Source organism: Protopterus annectens, chromosome 11.part0 (genome assembly GCF_019279795.1).
Source record: "Protopterus annectens isolate FY-2018-M chromosome 11.part0, PAN1.0, whole genome shotgun sequence".
Lineage (NCBI taxonomy): Eukaryota > Metazoa > Chordata > Ceratodontiformes > Protopteridae > Protopterus > Protopterus annectens.
The window spans coordinates 200,650,538-200,667,254 of record NC_056745.1 but is presented as its reverse complement, the minus strand read 5'-3'; the positions used below and the strand labels follow the sequence as shown (position 1 = coordinate 200,667,254).

The 16,717-nt window shown below is 41.2% G+C and overlaps 1 protein-coding gene across 1 annotated transcript in view; it reads right to left on the bottom strand.

Annotated features, from left to right (window-relative positions):
• FKBP4 (FKBP prolyl isomerase 4) overlaps positions 1-16,717 on the bottom strand; it is a 514,476-nt gene that overhangs the window by 40,205 nt on the left and 457,554 nt on the right. The window contains exon 6 of the mRNA XM_044087184.1: positions 8,164-8,275. Coding sequence (XP_043943119.1) covers positions 8,164-8,275 — 112 coding nt within the window. The remainder of the gene's footprint in view (positions 1-8,163; positions 8,276-16,717) is intronic.

The following is a 16,717-nucleotide window of genomic DNA, read 5'->3' as shown; positions in this document are numbered from 1 at the left end:
AAAGGGCAGTGCAGAGAATTGGTAATGCATTGAGCCTGCTATGAATCTGAGGTATCTTCTGCAAGATTGTCTGATTGGGACATGCAGGTATGCCTCCTTGAGGTCCAAAGTAACTAGCCAAGCCTTCTTGCCCAGCATGGGTAGAAGTTGCTGCAGTGTTAACATTTTGAATTTTGGAACATCCAGGTAAGTATTTAGGATTGACAGGTCCAGTATTGGTCTCCAGGCTTTGTCCTTTCTGGGTACTAAGAAAAGTCTTGAGTAAAATCCTTGCCCCTGTTCTTGCTGTGGTACTCTTTGAATAGCTCCCATGTCCATGAGAGCAGCAATTTGTTTTTGCGCCTCTGCCCATGGGTTTTGTGGCAGATCTGGCATACCTTTTGATTTTGGAAACGTGTGAAAGTGGAACCTGTAACCCTGAGAAACAATATTCAGTACCCATTTGCCCTGGGTGATTGTGTGTCAATTTTTTGAGAAAAGTGCTAGCTTCCCCCCTAAAGGTGCTGCCAAAAGGTAAGTGATTGGCATCTGTAGAAGGAAGTCATTGGGACTGTTTCCTTTAAGGTTGTGATTTGTCTTCTCCTCCTTTGGGGGCTGAAGCACCCCATTGTTTAGGTCTGTAGGAGCCTTGGGGCGGAGATCTGCCTCTTGGGCGTCTGTATCTGCCTCTTTGTGGCCTGACACCGGAAAGGACCAATTTTTTGAAGACCAGTTTCTGCTAAACCTAGGTGGTTGAACCTACAATAAATTTTTTACTGTCCGCATTGATTTTGCTTTATCCTCCATTTTCTTTAACACCTCTTCTGCCTTAACACCAAACAAAGTATCATGCTGTAGTGGAGCATCCAATAATTTTACTTTAACATGGTCAGGTAAACTTTATTCTTTCAACCAAGCATGCCTTCGAATAACAGAGCCTGTAACTGCGGCTCTACAAGAAGCCTTTAATGAATCAAAACTACATTGCAGAGTATGCTTTCCCACCTGTTCAGCTACATGCAATAAATCCTGCATTTCCTTACTGTCAGGACTTTGAGTTTGAAACCATTTTCTGTTTTAACAAGGACATGAGGTACTGTTGACATTTAAGCATGTGAAACTGGCAATTTAAAGCCCTTACAGCTAAAGTAGCAGAAGTGTATACATTTTCACCCATCTGTCCAGAGCTCTGGAATCCCTATCAGAGGGGACAGGATTTTAGCAGTTGAAGCCTTAACCCCTTTAGGACCCTGAAATTGTTTCTGGATCTGCAGCAGGGTTTTTGTAAAGAAATTTATGAGAGTCAGTGACCCTGTAGTACCTGTGTGGCTTGACTGGTGCAGGGGGTAAAGAATCAAGAGTCAGACTGGATTCAGAGAAAACATCAACAATATCAAGCACAGGGGGAATAGCCAGGGGCCTGTGCTGGGGCAATAAAATAAAGTCTCTGAGCCTTTTCTTGGATTCTGAATAATCCTGGCTCTCCCAATGGAAATGCTCCCTCATGGTGTGCAGGGTTTCCCCAAAAGAATAATCCTCAGGCGGAGAGGCTGATGGTATAGACTCTTCTGCATCAGAGTCCTCATAGGGAGGGAGAGAATATCCCTGATCAGAAGAGGAATCAGAGGAAATAGAAACCTGGTCAGAGGAATCAGTCTGTGTCTTGCCTAGGCCTTTTGTCAGGAGGGGGATGGGAACCCCTGATTAAAGTAATTAGGTCTTCGGCCATTTTAAGCATTTGTTTCTTTGGCATGGATGACTGTTCAGGAGAATGCTATACTTGTTTCCTTGTCTTTAATGGTGTTTTTGACTTTGCCTTGGCTGCTGTAGTGGGCTTAATTGTAAGCTGTGAAGGTCTGAAACACCCTCAGAAGCCGATGCCTGCTCAGTGGCTCCAGACCCATCTGAGGGAATAGTTTCCGTAGGCCCAATACCTTGAGTTTCTACAGGCCTCGGTGTCTACATGTGGCTGTCTGATATGGCCTGTGGCTCTGAGGTAGCAGGTGACAGGGGCTGCGAAAGCACCTCACTGAGAACCGGCAACTGGCCTAGAAGAGGCTTTGTCTGTTTCGGACCTTGGATGCCTGTCCTTTTCTTTGTCTTTGCGTTTTTTTTATAAATTGTCTGTTGTTCCGGCGGCATTATGTAATTAAACCTTCGGCCAAAATAATGTAAAGCAAAATCAAACCGACGTTTAATAGTGCGTTTATTGAATCTAGCACAAAACCGACAAGTGGTAATGTCGTGGTCAGGGCCTAGGCAAGGAATACACTAAGAGTGAAAGTCCTTATGAGGTATTTGCTTCACACAAGAAATACAATTAACTTTTACAGACATCGGTCTGGAGCAAGAAAAAGTTTCCCCAACGGGGTACTTAGCTTTATTGAACACTTCGGTTCTGAAATTCAATTTCGAAAAATCTCAGGATTCGGCCGGCCAGCACTTGCCAACTGCTGTTGCTTCGGGCACCGCACGGCAAGAAAGACTGAAGAAAATGGCGTAGGTTGCATCTTTTATACCCCGGGCGCACTGATGTCAGGGAAGAGGCGACAGCAACAGACGCCAAACCAAGACTTTGGAACTCGGGCCGACTGCAGGTAGCCTGCCAGCAGGATAAACCAAGTGTAATGACTGCAACAGTGAAACACGAACATCACATCCCTATGAAGCAAACATTCGTGGGCCTGTGTTGTGGATCTGTTTAGTGTGTCTTGCCACAGAGTTCTGACTGGAAGTAATGTGGACCGCCAGAAAAGAGAGCTTAAGTTGACTTGCGAGCTCCCAAACTTGCAAGGCTAATCTGCACAGAAGGAAGGATCTTGTCCCCCCCCTACTTGTTTACATACCACCGAAGTGTCATGTCTGTGTAGATCAGTAGCCATCCTGAGCTGAAGAGAGGTTGGAAGGCCTGAATAGCTGGAATAAATGCCTTCATCGATTTTACATTTATGTGGTCCTTTCCTTGAGAGGGGCTCCATTGTCCTTGAACAATCTGTGGGCCCAAAACTGCCCCCCCCAAGCCTATATCGAAAGCATCTGTGTACAAGTTCTGGGTTGGGGGGGGGGAGTGGGTGAATAGGAAATGCTGGGTTTGTGGATATTTGCTGCATCCATCACAGGAGCTCTTGTTGAGGCAAGGAAGGAGTGGTATAAGAAATTTTTGTGGGTGAGCTTGCTGTGTCCACATGGATTTTAGGAACCATTGAAATTTCGTGTGGAGTCTTGTCCAGGGATAGCATAGGGATGGTGGAGGCCATCAGTCCTAGGATTATGAAAAACTGTCTTGCTGACAACTGTTATAGGGGAAGGATCTAGGAGAAAAGTTTGACAGAGCTCCTGAGCCTTTTGGGGTGGGAAAGACACTATCATTTTTTTTCTGTTTGGAATCTGCACTCCAGAAAGAGATGGTCTTGAGATGGGATGAGGGTAGATTTGTTGAAGTTGACCATGACTCCTAGGCATTGTAGGATGGCAATGGCTGAGTGAAGGTTGCTCAGCAATTCCTCCGGGGTATTGGCCTGGATCAGTAGGTTGTCCAGGTAAGGGAAGACCTGGATGCCTTGGAGTCAGCAGAATGTGACCACTGGAGCTAAACAGTTTGTGAAAACTCTTGGAGCTGTAGAAAGACCAAAGGGCAAGGCAGAGAACTGAAACTGCCAGGAACCCACAGAGAAATGTAGAACTTTCATGAATCTGGGATGTATGGGAACATGTAGGTAGAATCCTTGATGTCTCTATGGATGCCAGCAAGACGTGTGGGGTGGATCCAAGGAAAGAAGGCCTGCAGAGTTAGCATGCTGAAAGGCACCTTTAAGAAAGGTTTGAGAAAGGAAAGATCTAGAATGGGTCTCCATGGCCCCTCCTTTCTAGGAACCAGAAATATGTGGATATAGTAGCCTGTTCCTTTTTGTTGAGTGGGAACTGGTTATACTCTACACTGTTCTAACGGGGTTTCCCGTACCTGGGGGAAAAAGAGGAATCTGATCTGCTGGGGGTTGAGGAAGACCCCTGAAATGGGGCACAGTGTGCCAAACTAAAAATGATCCATGTTTGATGATGTACAGGACCCAGGCATCTTAAAGTTATGGATTCCCAGCTGGGAAGGGATAGGCATATGGTGATCTCACATCCTAGAAATGGTCTCCCCAAAGGAAATTTCCTCCATTGGAGATTCTGTTCCATTTGAACCTTCCTCAGGGGAAGTGCAATCTAAGGGTGAGGGGATTTAGAAGAATAATCCAGAGAATCACTCTCTTCTTATGAGGTGTCTTCCTCTGAGATAGCTGAAGGCCTAGGTCTCTTCTGAAGGGAGGTAGGCCAGGCAAAAGGGGAAGTTGTCCAACCTGAGGAAGGCCTCAGGAATAGGCTTTGAGTGATAATTCCTTCTGTGGGTCTGGAAGTGGAGAGAGATGTCTAGTTTTGCTTCTTTGCAGGGGTATCTATGCGATGCAAAGGAGGGCTGGATGTAGGCCTACATTTGACCAAGTCCGAGTCAATGTCCTCACCAATCACGATCTGGGTAAATCCTCTGGGGTCTTTGGACACAAACATGGGCGCAACTTGTGGATCCAGTTTCATGACGGAGCGCGTCTCCAAGCTCTCATGTGCTTCAGGAGAGATATCAGTATCAAGCGGCACAACTTTGGCTTCGGGCCTTGGTTTTTTGGCCTTACGCTTGATAGGCTCTGTTGTGTGGTCTAAGGAGCGTTCCATCGCGCTCCTAGCTAAAAAGCTTAAGGTATTGATTTTCTTAGTAAATTATGAGGGACAATAACCAACTTTGGAGAGTCTTTGGCACAAAAGACGGACAGACTGAGCAGTTTTTATGGTCGTGTTGAGGCCCAAGACAGAAGAGGCACTAGAAAAGACTATCCTTATGTGGAATCCATCTTCCACAGTCACACTTCCCTTTCCTGGATGACATCAACCTCAATCAAAAATAAGGCAGCAGTAAAAGACAAAAATAGGTTTCCTCAATGGGGCATTTATCTTTACAGAAGTAGGCAATTCTGGCAGCAGAGCAACATTCTGGACTGGCGATCTGACTGGGTGCAACTGATCTGAATGGATGCAAAGAAGTTCTAAAGACAGTGCACATGTACGCCTCTTATGGCCAACCTCTGATAATGGCCTAGGTCAGACACACTGCGTGCCTTAAAGTAGTAAAAGACTTTGAAATACTGGCCGACGTCAAATAGTCACCTTGACAGGCAACTCCCTCATGTAAGAATACTGCAACAGATTAATAGAAGGACGTGACCCTGTTCTATCAGAAAGCATTACTTAGCCACATGGGAAGCAGCTGTGGATGCTGAGAAGTAATGTGGTTTCTTACTCACCTTGGAGGGCTTGGCTGGGGGGGATCCGGGATTGCCTGTGGACAAAGACCCATTTTCCAGGATAGTTCCTGTGAAATTTTGGAACTGGACTTGAGAAGTTCAGATGATGGTTTACCGAACAAGGCAGAGTGGTCAAGGGGAGCATCCATAAGCTTCACCTTGATGTTTCTCAGGAAGGGTTTGGTCTCAACCAGGCAAACCTTTGCTGAAGTGCAGATTTTCTTCCTCAACCACTCGAGTCGCCAACTGTCTTTATCAAGGGGAGAAGGGAAGTGGAAAGGAAGGGATTTCAAGGCCTTATCAGAGGCTACAGAGATGACCTAAGAGTATGCCACAGGGGCTTTAAAAAGGAAATTGCAGTACTGAGGCACTTGACAACATCTAGCCAGCTTCTTAGGGGCCAGAGGCTGTCAGTCAAGATGTAGGGACATGGAGGCAAAGGCATCCAGAAAGGCAGGAATAACTAGAGGGACAGCTGAAGGACTAGGGGTCTCCACCTAGAGGAGATTGTAGCATCTCTTTTGTACCTCTGACATCGAAGAACTGTCCCATTTAAAATGGTCTTTCAATTTTGAAAGTGCTCCCCCAAATGAAATCTTCGCCTAAGGGAAGTCCACCCTATTACAGTCTTCCTCTGGGGAGGCGTATTGCAAGAGGGAAGGAATCTGAGAGGAGTAAGGTAAAGAATCACTGTCCTCATCAGGGGAAGACTCATCCTCTGAAGTAGCTTGAGGTCTGACCCTTTTTTGGGGGTGATGAGGGCTAAGAGCGAGAAGGGAGTGGGGACCCAGAGGAAGGCCTTGAACAAACACTGGGCAAAATTATGCTACTCTTTGTGGGTATGAGGAATGTTTAAGTTTTCTGCTTTTTCTTAGCAGAAGTATCCATCCAAAGAAAAGAGGAGAGGCCCGGGCATAGGCCTACACTCCAGCAAATCCGAGCGGACATCTTCCCTCACTACAATCTGGGTGATTCCTCTATGGCCTTCCGACAAAATGAGCCTGAGTTCCCCCTGGACATCGGGACTCTGTTTGTAAGGCCTCCCTGGATGTGCTGGAGTCTGGTGCTAAGGCGACCTGCAAAACTGGCTCAGCCTGAGGATCTAGATTCAGAATGGAGTATGTCTCTAGGCTATTATGCTCCTCAGGAAAGACCTCCATGGGGAGAGGCTCAGCTTCGGCTTTGGGCATAAGCTTTTGGCCTTCTGCTCGGTTGTTGGGCCCGAGGAACCTTCCATCACACTTTTGGCTAAAAATTTCAAAGTGTTGGTTCGCCAAGTAAACAGTGAAGGACGAAAGTTGGCCACAAAGGGTTTTGGGCATGAACGACTGACAAATCAATTTTTATGGTCGTGGTGGGGCCCGAAACAAAGGCGGCATGGAGAGTGACTATCCTTGTGTAGAACTTGCCTTCCACAGTCACACTTCCCCTTCTTGGATGACAACTCTCAACCAATAACAAATAGTAGCAAAAGACACAAAGATTCCCCACCAGAGCACTTACCTGTAATGAAGAAAGCGATTCCGACAGCAGAGCAACATCTGGGACTGGCAATCCAGCTGGTGGCAAATAAGTTCCGAGGATGGTGCGTGAATATGTCACTTTTATAGCCTACATTTGATAGCAGCCTATGTCAGACATACCACGCACCACATGGTAGTGAAAGACTTTGGTATACTGGCTGATGTTGGGCCGCCTGGGCAGGCAACTCCCCGATATAAAGAATACTGTAACAGATGAATAGAAGGACATCAGTAATTTTAGAGGAATCCAAAATCTGACAGTGAAGCGCGTCTGGCAAGAACTTCCCCTACTCTCCACCAATGACTTCAACAGCCAAAACAAAAGTTAGTCAACAAGTCTAGGAGATACATAGGTTTCTGCTTTGACTACTGGATAATGGTTGCTGCCAAAACCTTACAAAATATAGGCATGCATAGTGAATGAAAAAACAAATTTTCTACTAATGTATTATTTTTTTAGCTTACAGCTAAATAAGTCACAGAAATGCAAATCATTATTTGGTATTGAGTCTGAAGTATTTACCTGTGTTCACCACTAAACTGTGCTAACAAGTCTTAGACCTTTCAAAACCACAAGCCACTAAGACTAACAAATATACCAGGCAAATTAATGAATCCCAATATGAAAGTAACACCTAGCAACACACTAGTATTCCCCACAGCTGCCCAGACCTCCACGGCTTTTACTGCATGAACACAAATGAAATATTCATTTGAGTGCTGCAGTTCCATTAAGCAGGGTAATGATGTACACACTGTACCCCTGAACTACTACTCTCCCAAGTACTCATGCTTTATTTGAAGGCTGGTGTTTGTTTGGTTCCCTCCATCCCCACCCTCCACTCAAAGTCCCCAGCATGTACTTCCAGAACAAAAGCACTGATGACCACATTTATATAAAAGGAGTAAAGATACGCAAGCTGACAACATTAAGAATAAGATTTTATGAAGTAATTCAGTTTTCCTGGATTTTGTGCTTTCGGTTAACTCATAACTGTATTTGTCAAACTAGGCCCCACCAAAGGTGCGAACGTCTGGACTTTCTCTCCCCCACTAACCTAGTTGGAATGAAGTAAGTGGCCTAAAAAAGCACTACTCATACACCCTTTATAAAGGTTTCTATTTGTTTAACTGGTTGCTTAGTTTATGAAGAGCAACAGTACTTTTTGTCAATAAGCAGACATTCCAATTCACTTTGTTCGCAGAAAAAAAATTCAGGTTTGTTCATACTAATTCTTTCAAAACAGGTTATACTACAGAAGGGAGACGAAGAGGTATACAGATCAGTAATAGCAGAAACTCTATTTCCTGTGTCTACTTACTTTGAAGTACTGAGTACCCTTTTCCTTTACAATAGATCCTTGTTCCAACTTCTCTTCAGTACTCATCTCCCATGACTCCTTAGCCTGCAAAATCGAAATATGAGCGCAGTACGGTCAGAAACCATGAAAACTGTTAATGTGCCACATAATTCAGGCATTTAAAATAAGTATGAACATTTAATCAACACTTGAGAAAAGTGACTAGCAAGTACAACAACTCAGCAAATAGTTTAAGTCCCAAATAGAAGTACTCAAAAATGCAAATACCTCCGCAGTTTTCACCATTTTTCTTTAACCCCAATATTCTCTTAACTTTTGTTACAAACTTCAATTAAAACTACATGGGACAAAAGCACAGACATCCTCACATACAGCAATCCAAGATATAAACATGAAATCTGATGGAAGACAACTGAAATGCTACTAAAATTAGATCAAAGTAAGCATTTAGTCACCTGGAAGTGAACCACCAGCAGACTTACCACACATCTTATCTACCTACAACTCATTTTTCCTCATTCTGCACATGGGGTCGGGGTGTCACTTCAACAGTGACAATCACATAGGGCCAAGGTTTACACTGCCAGGTGGCTAGCCCTGCTTCTTAAAAGTTACTGTTAAATAATAACTCAATGTATCATTATAGTAAAGACATAAGTTATTCTGAAAAGGAAAGGAGATGGACCAAATTCAGTCCCTCCAAAGCTTTTAAAATTCAAGGACAACAAATACATAGTAATAGATTACAGGGCAGCTCAGATGAAATACACCCTAATGGACAACAAATCCATAAAGATGAATGAAGTGTCAGTATACGCATATGACGACAGACGTTTCTGAACACACTAAGTGCATGCTTCTCAACATGCAAATTAAAACTTTTAAAATAAAGTCTTGCAGTGAGCAACTACTTACACGACAGAGCACAGCCTCAAGCTGTGGTTTTTAAAAACTATTTCAGCATTTCATAGTGGACGACAAACAATACACCCATCTCTAAAAAGAGGTTTCAGTCTGATGGTAAAGATCTCGCTACAAAGGACCAATATGCACCTGAATTTATATACACTGGTCCCTCAACCCTCTTATAGTGCTTTACTATGAGTGTGCACCTACAGACATAGAGAGCAAGCAACAGTGCTGTCAAGTTGAGCTCCACTGGTCACGGGTCTATGAAGGACACAAAAAAAAAACAAACAAAAAAAAATGAATGACATTCAGACCATCCAATTTGGCAGGGAAAAAGTTCTGTTTATTGCAGAATTTCCTATAATGCCATGGTAGGAGACTGTAGCCACTCTCTTCTTGGGACATCAAACTGCACATATTTTTTCTTTTTTTCCTAAAGCAAGAACAACATATAAGATAAGGAGAATAAAACACTGTCAAGACCATTGCTTTTGTATGACCCACAAGCCTGGGACAGTGAAGACAATGTAGTTGAGGAAGCCTTTGCTGATGGAGGTGAAATGTCAGAGGTGGGTGACAGGATGCACATTGTGGAACTGATGAAAAGATGTGGACATCAAAGCAGAAGCCAAAGTAGCCCCAAGATGGAGAGCTGGTTAAGGAAAACAGATTACAGTGGTTCAGTCACATGTGCAGGAAAGCAGAAGAGTTGATAAAGCAAATTTAGGATAGACAGGAAGAAGGCAAAAGAAGATGAAGACATCCAGCCAAGAGATGGATGGCTCCATGGGGGAAGACCGGAGACCGTCAGACTTGACTACCCAAGAAGGTAGGAGAGTAGTACTGAATTGGGAGGTGGTGACAGCTGGCATGATACCCTAAACACCATGTAAAAATGTGGATAAAGATTATGATGCTTATGAATTCATGCAGCAATACTCATTATGAAGGACAGCCGTACTTTAACAAGTTAGATAAATGGCAGGTTTTAGAGATGCACTGTACTCCAGCAAGGCCTGTACCACACACTATAATGCAGTGCAAAATGCATACGAACATCCAAATGGCAATAAATTACATGCTGGAAAAGCCAGGTATGCTCGGATGTGGAAATCGGAGCAATGCTACAACATAAACCAACCACAGAGAAGTATAGAACAGGAACATTTTAAAGCAACATGAATCTCATGACAATAGGTTAGAGGAGGCAGCAGGCTCAAAGCAGTGGCAATATCAGCTTTTCTGCTACAAATTTCAGGTCCGGGGGGGGGGGGGGGGTGCAGATCCTCCTGGGAGGACAGAGATGAATTAATAACCTTGAGAAATTGCTCAAGGGTAGGATGAGAAAAAGATGGGTGCAAAAGCAGGCAAGTCAAAATGGCAGAGGCATACATTTTAACAGAGAAGGAAAGTCCTTCCAAGTACAGTTCTGGAAATAAGAATCAGCCTACAGTGTTTAGAAAAGTGTGAACAGAAAACCAAATGGATGCTTCAAAAAATGTTTGCATACCAATACTCTTTTATATTTTCCACATAAAGGAGGACAAAGAACTCCATGAAAAAGGGAACAACCGAACCTTCCCCACTCACTCACCTTAAGCAAAAAGACTTGACAAAAATGCAGGGGTGAGAAGGGAAGGTTTAATCTAAGTACATACCTTTTGTAATCCAAAAACAGGTGTGCCCAATGTCAGATCCAAACCTCAACTAATAAAAACTAAAAAAAATCTATGTTAACTCAAGCACAAAGCCACCAGTAGTACAGTAAAATCCAAGTTTATTACAGCACAAAATCAGAGTTAAGTGCTTTTGTCCTTCACCAAAACTTCATTAGAATGGCAGTTTTGGAGTACCACTCCAGCTTTAATAATACAATCAATTAATGAGAAGTTATGTACCTACCATATCATTCCATGTTAGTTGTCTTCTCTCGCCTTCTTTCTTGCTTGATGGGTTGAGGAGCGATCCTCGCTCACTGCTAAGCTCGAGAGTCACTTTTACCAGCTCGAGGCAGCCCCATATCCCATGATGCAAGGCGGTAAGTACCCAGATCTCGTTGTTGTCCATAGGCACAACACCTAGCATAAAAACTTCCCAAAGGAAGAAAGAAGGCAGAGAAAAGCCTGAAGGATGGGTTAGGAAGACCAGGATTGTATGGTCTTAAGAAGCATTCTTCCATGTAGAGAAAAAGGTCTGTCAGGCCAGGGGAAGGAGGGATCGCAAGAAGAGAAGACAACTAACATGGAACGTTATGGTAGGTACATAACTTCTCAATGTTGTTGTCAATCTCGCCTTCATTCTTGCTTGATGGGAGGCCCCCTAGCACCTCTATCCTGGGTGGCTCAATGGAACAGACTCTTGAGAACTGTAGAGCCAAAACTGGCTCTGTCCCTGAGGCCAAATCCAATTTGTAATGAGAAACAAAGGTATGAGGAGTGGCCCAAGTGGCTGCTGCACAAATAGTGTCTAATGGAAGTCTAGCTTGAAAAGCTGTGGAAGTGGCTAAGCTTCTGGTTGAATGCGCTTTAGGTTTCGAGCACAGCTGTTTTCCCCTGAGCTGATAAATTTCAGAGATGACAGAAGAAAGCCATCTAGATAAGGTCACTTTTGAGACGGGAAGGCCTTTTTTGTTATCAGCACAAGAAACAAAGAGCTGATCGGATTTCCTGAATTGTTTTGTTCTGTCCAAATAATATCTGAGTTGGCAGTGAACATCAAGATAATGTAACTTTTGTTCCGATCTGTTTGAGTAGTTTGGGAAAAATACAGGAAGGTCAATAGACTGATTCAAATTACTCTGAGGAGACAAAATGAACCTTCAAGTTGCGGCCAAGGTCCTAGTAGAAGTAGTATTTACAATCCCCCATTACACCCTTTGATAGGGACCTTTGAAGCTATAGTAACCAACGACATCTACGATACTTATGAAAAATCTAAAAGGTTGCACAAAAATATGAATTTAAATGAAAAAGAAACAACATTGATGAAAAATTTAATAAAAGATACAAATTTGAGGTTAATGCAACCTGACAAGGGCGGTGGAATGGTCATTTTTAGTCAAGAAGTTTATAACAATATTCTAACAGAATTATTAATGGATGAAAAGACCTACACCACAGTATCGTATAATGAAATACAAATTGCCTACGGCAGAAGTGACAGTTGGTTGGAAGAATATCTAATAGATACTAGAATTGGGAAGGAAACTTACAATTTCTTAAAGCAGACATATCCTTATATACCACATATCTTTGCAATACCCAAGATACATAAGAATATTTTCAAACCTCCCTTTCGTCCTATAGTGTCAGCAAAAAGATCAAAAACTCAACCACTAGCAGTTTATATTGATTACCATTTGAAAGAAATTGTGAAAAATCAAACTCATTTGGTACAAGATTCATGGGATTTTTTAGGAAAAATTACCAATAACTTGTGGTCAGAAACAATAAAATTGGTGACAATAGACGTGAAAGATTTATTTACTTGCATTCCTAGAAACGAAGGGTTTGAATACTTTGAGAATAGTGTGTACAAATACTACAATACAACAGATGATAATAGAAAATTATTAATAGAGTTGACAGAAATGGTCCTCGATAACAATTTTATAATGTTTCAAGGAGAATATTATAAACAAGTCACTGGAGTAGCTATGGGCAGCATGTGCCCCCATATATGCAAATATGGTACTTCTCGGATGGGAGGAAGAAAATATTTTTCAAAGCCCATATATGAAAAATATAAAGATATATCTGAGATTTTTAGATGATATCTTTTTATTATGGGAAGAAGATACCCCTGATGACTTAAAAGACTTTATGTCTTATATAAATCAAACCACTACTTTCTTATCTTTCACTCATGAGATTAAACAGCAAAATATAAACTACTTGGATATCACCTTAAGTAAGACAACTAGTGGCTTTAAATCTAACATTTTTCGTAAGGAAACGTGGTGTAATAGTTATTTGCAATTCAACAGCCAACACCCCCTACACCAAAAGAAAAGTATAGTCAAGGGTCAAGCTGTAAGGATTGCACGAATGACTTCCCAAAAACAAGACTTGGAGAAAGAGTTTTCCTTTTTATTGGAAAAATTTATAGAAAGGGGGTATCCAACACAATTTGTAGGTGACATTTTAACAGAAGTATATCAGGGTTGGGGTATAAAATTTAAACCATTATTAGGTGAAAGATTTACCCCTAACAACACGAACACTGATGAAAACATTGATTACAAAAGTGCGTGCATTGTTGAATATAATGGCTTCTCAGATTGTTTTACTGGGATTATAAAAAATAATTGGAGCATTTTCAAAACCAACAAAGATATTTATGAAGTGGTTGGAAAAAAACCAAATTTTACATATAAAACTGCAAAAAACTTTAAAAGAATCTTTGAGGCCGAGGCAAATAACAATGACCGAAAGAAAGGTACCACAAAATGTGGCAGATGCAGGCAGTGTGCATATATTAATTCATTAGTAGAAATCACACTTCAGAATAGTTTAAAAAGTAAGATAACATTTTGTAAAGGTAACTGCAGGAGCAGGATGTTGGTATATTTGGCCACTTGTTCTAAATGTGACTCGTTTTACGTGGGTAAGACTGAGAGGACTCTCAGAGAGAGAATTTACGAACATACCAACGATATTAAAAGGAGAAAGGAGACTAATGCCTTGTTTAAACATTCTGTGGAATGTGAAAGTTTTACAGATTTTAAGTTTGGAATTGTGGAAATTATTAAAAAGGACACCAGGGGGGGTAATATCAAAAATGTTTTGTTGCAGAAAGAAATGAGATGGCAATTATTATTATTAAGATCAAATACCCCTCCAGGGCTTAATGAATATATAAGTATTAAACCCATATTAATAGATAAGGCCTCAAGGATTTAAAAGTTAAATCAACAAATAAGTAATAAAAATATGTTAATTTAATCAACACATTTTTAAGAAAGGTATATATAATATAGATAATTATATTTTATATTATTTATTTAAGAAATATGGCATTATGGGTGATACAATTATCAATTCCACCCCACACTGCTTTTTGCATCAGTGTTTTTGGATATACAATATATAAATCAATTTCACATTTTATATAAGATTTATGTAAATTATACACTGTTATTTATGTCACAGTAACTTTATATTCGAGTTTTAATATTGTTATATTGTCTAGTTCCTTGGTGAGATTTTCCTGTTATAAACAATGAAAAGTAGAACATTATTTGATAATTTTAACATTTTTATCCGATATAAACGTTTAACACATTTTTAATAATAAAATGACGAAGGACTTTTCTTAAACTTCTATATAAATAGAAAAGAAAATTAATTAAAATATAATGAGAAGTCAATACACTATATAATAGGTATTATCAAGAAGAGCGATATTTTTATTGAAAATTTTAATGAATAGTTTTATATGTTATTACATGAATTACACGTCATAAGTATGAAACGATTGTAAATTTATTATTTCCAAAACAAGTTCCTACAAATGAATTCTGTAAATATTGTTAGTAATTTAATTTATTCAAACCTATGTGCATATATTTAATTGTTTATTATGTGAACACGTACATTTCATATTTGTATATTTACATTATATTACATATTACAAAAGAAAATAGAAAACTGTGTATTTAAATTAATTTATGCATTAATTTGCCTTATATGGAAAAGAAAGGAAAGAAATTTCTGAATGGCAGAATGCAAAGCATTTAGAAAAGCACGCATTTTAAAGATTCGTGTTTACATACACTTCCTGCCTTTTGTGGCATGACCATACAAGGAAGTGATGCATTTACGGAATATTAGTGTTATAATTGCTTCAATTCACAGATTTAATTAATTATTAATTATAACAATTATGTAGTAAATTGTTTCAATATAACAATATAAAAAAGAGAGGCACTGTGTATTCATTATTCTGATGAAGTCTGCTTGCAGCAGACGATAGCGCTGAATCTACTGAATTTTACTCTTTGTTTATTAAAGAAGATTGTGGTCTGAACACGCAGAGTTTTATTTTCATGGTTTATTGGATTTCTATACAATTTTCTAATGGAAGTCTAGCTTGAAAAGCTGTGGAAGTGGCTAAGCTTCTGGTTGAATGCGCTTTAGGTTTCGAGCACAGCTGTTTTCCCCTGAGCTGATAAATTTCAGAGATGACAGAAGAAAGCCATCTAGATAAGGTCACTTTTAAAACGGGAAGGCCTTTTTTGTTATCAGCACAAGAAACAAAGAGCTGATCGGATTTCCTGAATTGTTTTGTTCTGTCCAAATAATATCTGAGTTGGCGGTGAACATCAAGATAATGTAACTTTTGTTCCGATCTGTTTGAGTAGTTTGGGAAAAATACAGGAAGGTCAATAGACTGATTCAAATTACTCTGAGGAGACCTTAGGCAAAAAGGTCGGATAGTTCTCAATGACACCCTGTCTTTGTGGAAGACCAAATAGGGGGGACGAACAGAGAGAGCATGAAGTTCAGATACCCTCCTAGCCGACGTAATAGCAACCAGAAATAAAGTTTTCCATGAAAGAAATTTCAGGGAACATGAAACAGCTGGCTCGAAGGGAGGAAGAATCAAGGATGTCAGCACTAAATTTAGGTCCCATTGAGGAGGAGGACTCCTGATTGGAGGTTTCAGGAGAAAAATTCTTTTTAAGAAGGCTCTACAAAGCCTGTGGGACATAATGTTGTGATCTGCGAACCCGACATGAAAGTTCGAGATAGCAGCCAACTGAACTTTGACCGTAGAAGAAGTGCCCGCGTGAAAGACTTCCGCTAAGAAATCCAAAACTGCTTGTACTGGAGCAGTAAAGGGATCAATATTTTTAGCTTTTGCCCAACAAGAAAAGCGTTTCCATTTGCTGGTATAAATCCTTCTAGTAGAGGATTTAGGAAGCTACTATGATGTCCCTAACAGGATTAGAGATCATAGGAAGCCTGGCTAAGGAAGGAAGTGGAGCAACCATGCTGTGAGGTTGAGAGAAGGGTAGACCGGTGCAGCTGACCCGATTGGTGAATCAGAAGGTCTGGTACTGGGTCCAGATGCCACGGCTGCACCAAAAGGTGGCGATGGAGGAACGGAAACCAAATCTGTCGAGGCCAATAGGGAGCAATGAGAATCATTTTGGCTCTCAAAACGGTGGCTTTCTGGAGTACTTGTGGAATCAGCGGAAAAGGAGGAAAGGCATAAAGAAGTCCCTGGGGCCAATCCTGGGTTAGAGCGTCTCTGGGGATGGCCTGGCAGTGGGAAGAGAGAAAGAAGTCTGGGCATTTGCTGTTTTGGGAGTAGCAAAAGATCGCAACATGGGCGGCCCCATTCTAGAAAAATCTCCTCCACTATAGATTGTTTGAGAGACCACTGTGAGGCATGAGAATAGCTCTGCTCAATCTGTCCGCTAAAATGTTGGTTTTCCCAGGATATGCGTTGCTACCAGAAACCGATGAGAGGAGATCGCCCATTGCCAAAGTCTGAGAGCTTCGACACAAGGGTAGGACTTGGTTCCGCCTGTTTGTTGATATACCATACTACAGACATGTTGTGCGTGTGAACTGCAATTGTTCCCAAGGGAAGAAAGTCGTTGAGGGCTTGCAACGTTAAAAGCACTGCTCGCATCTCT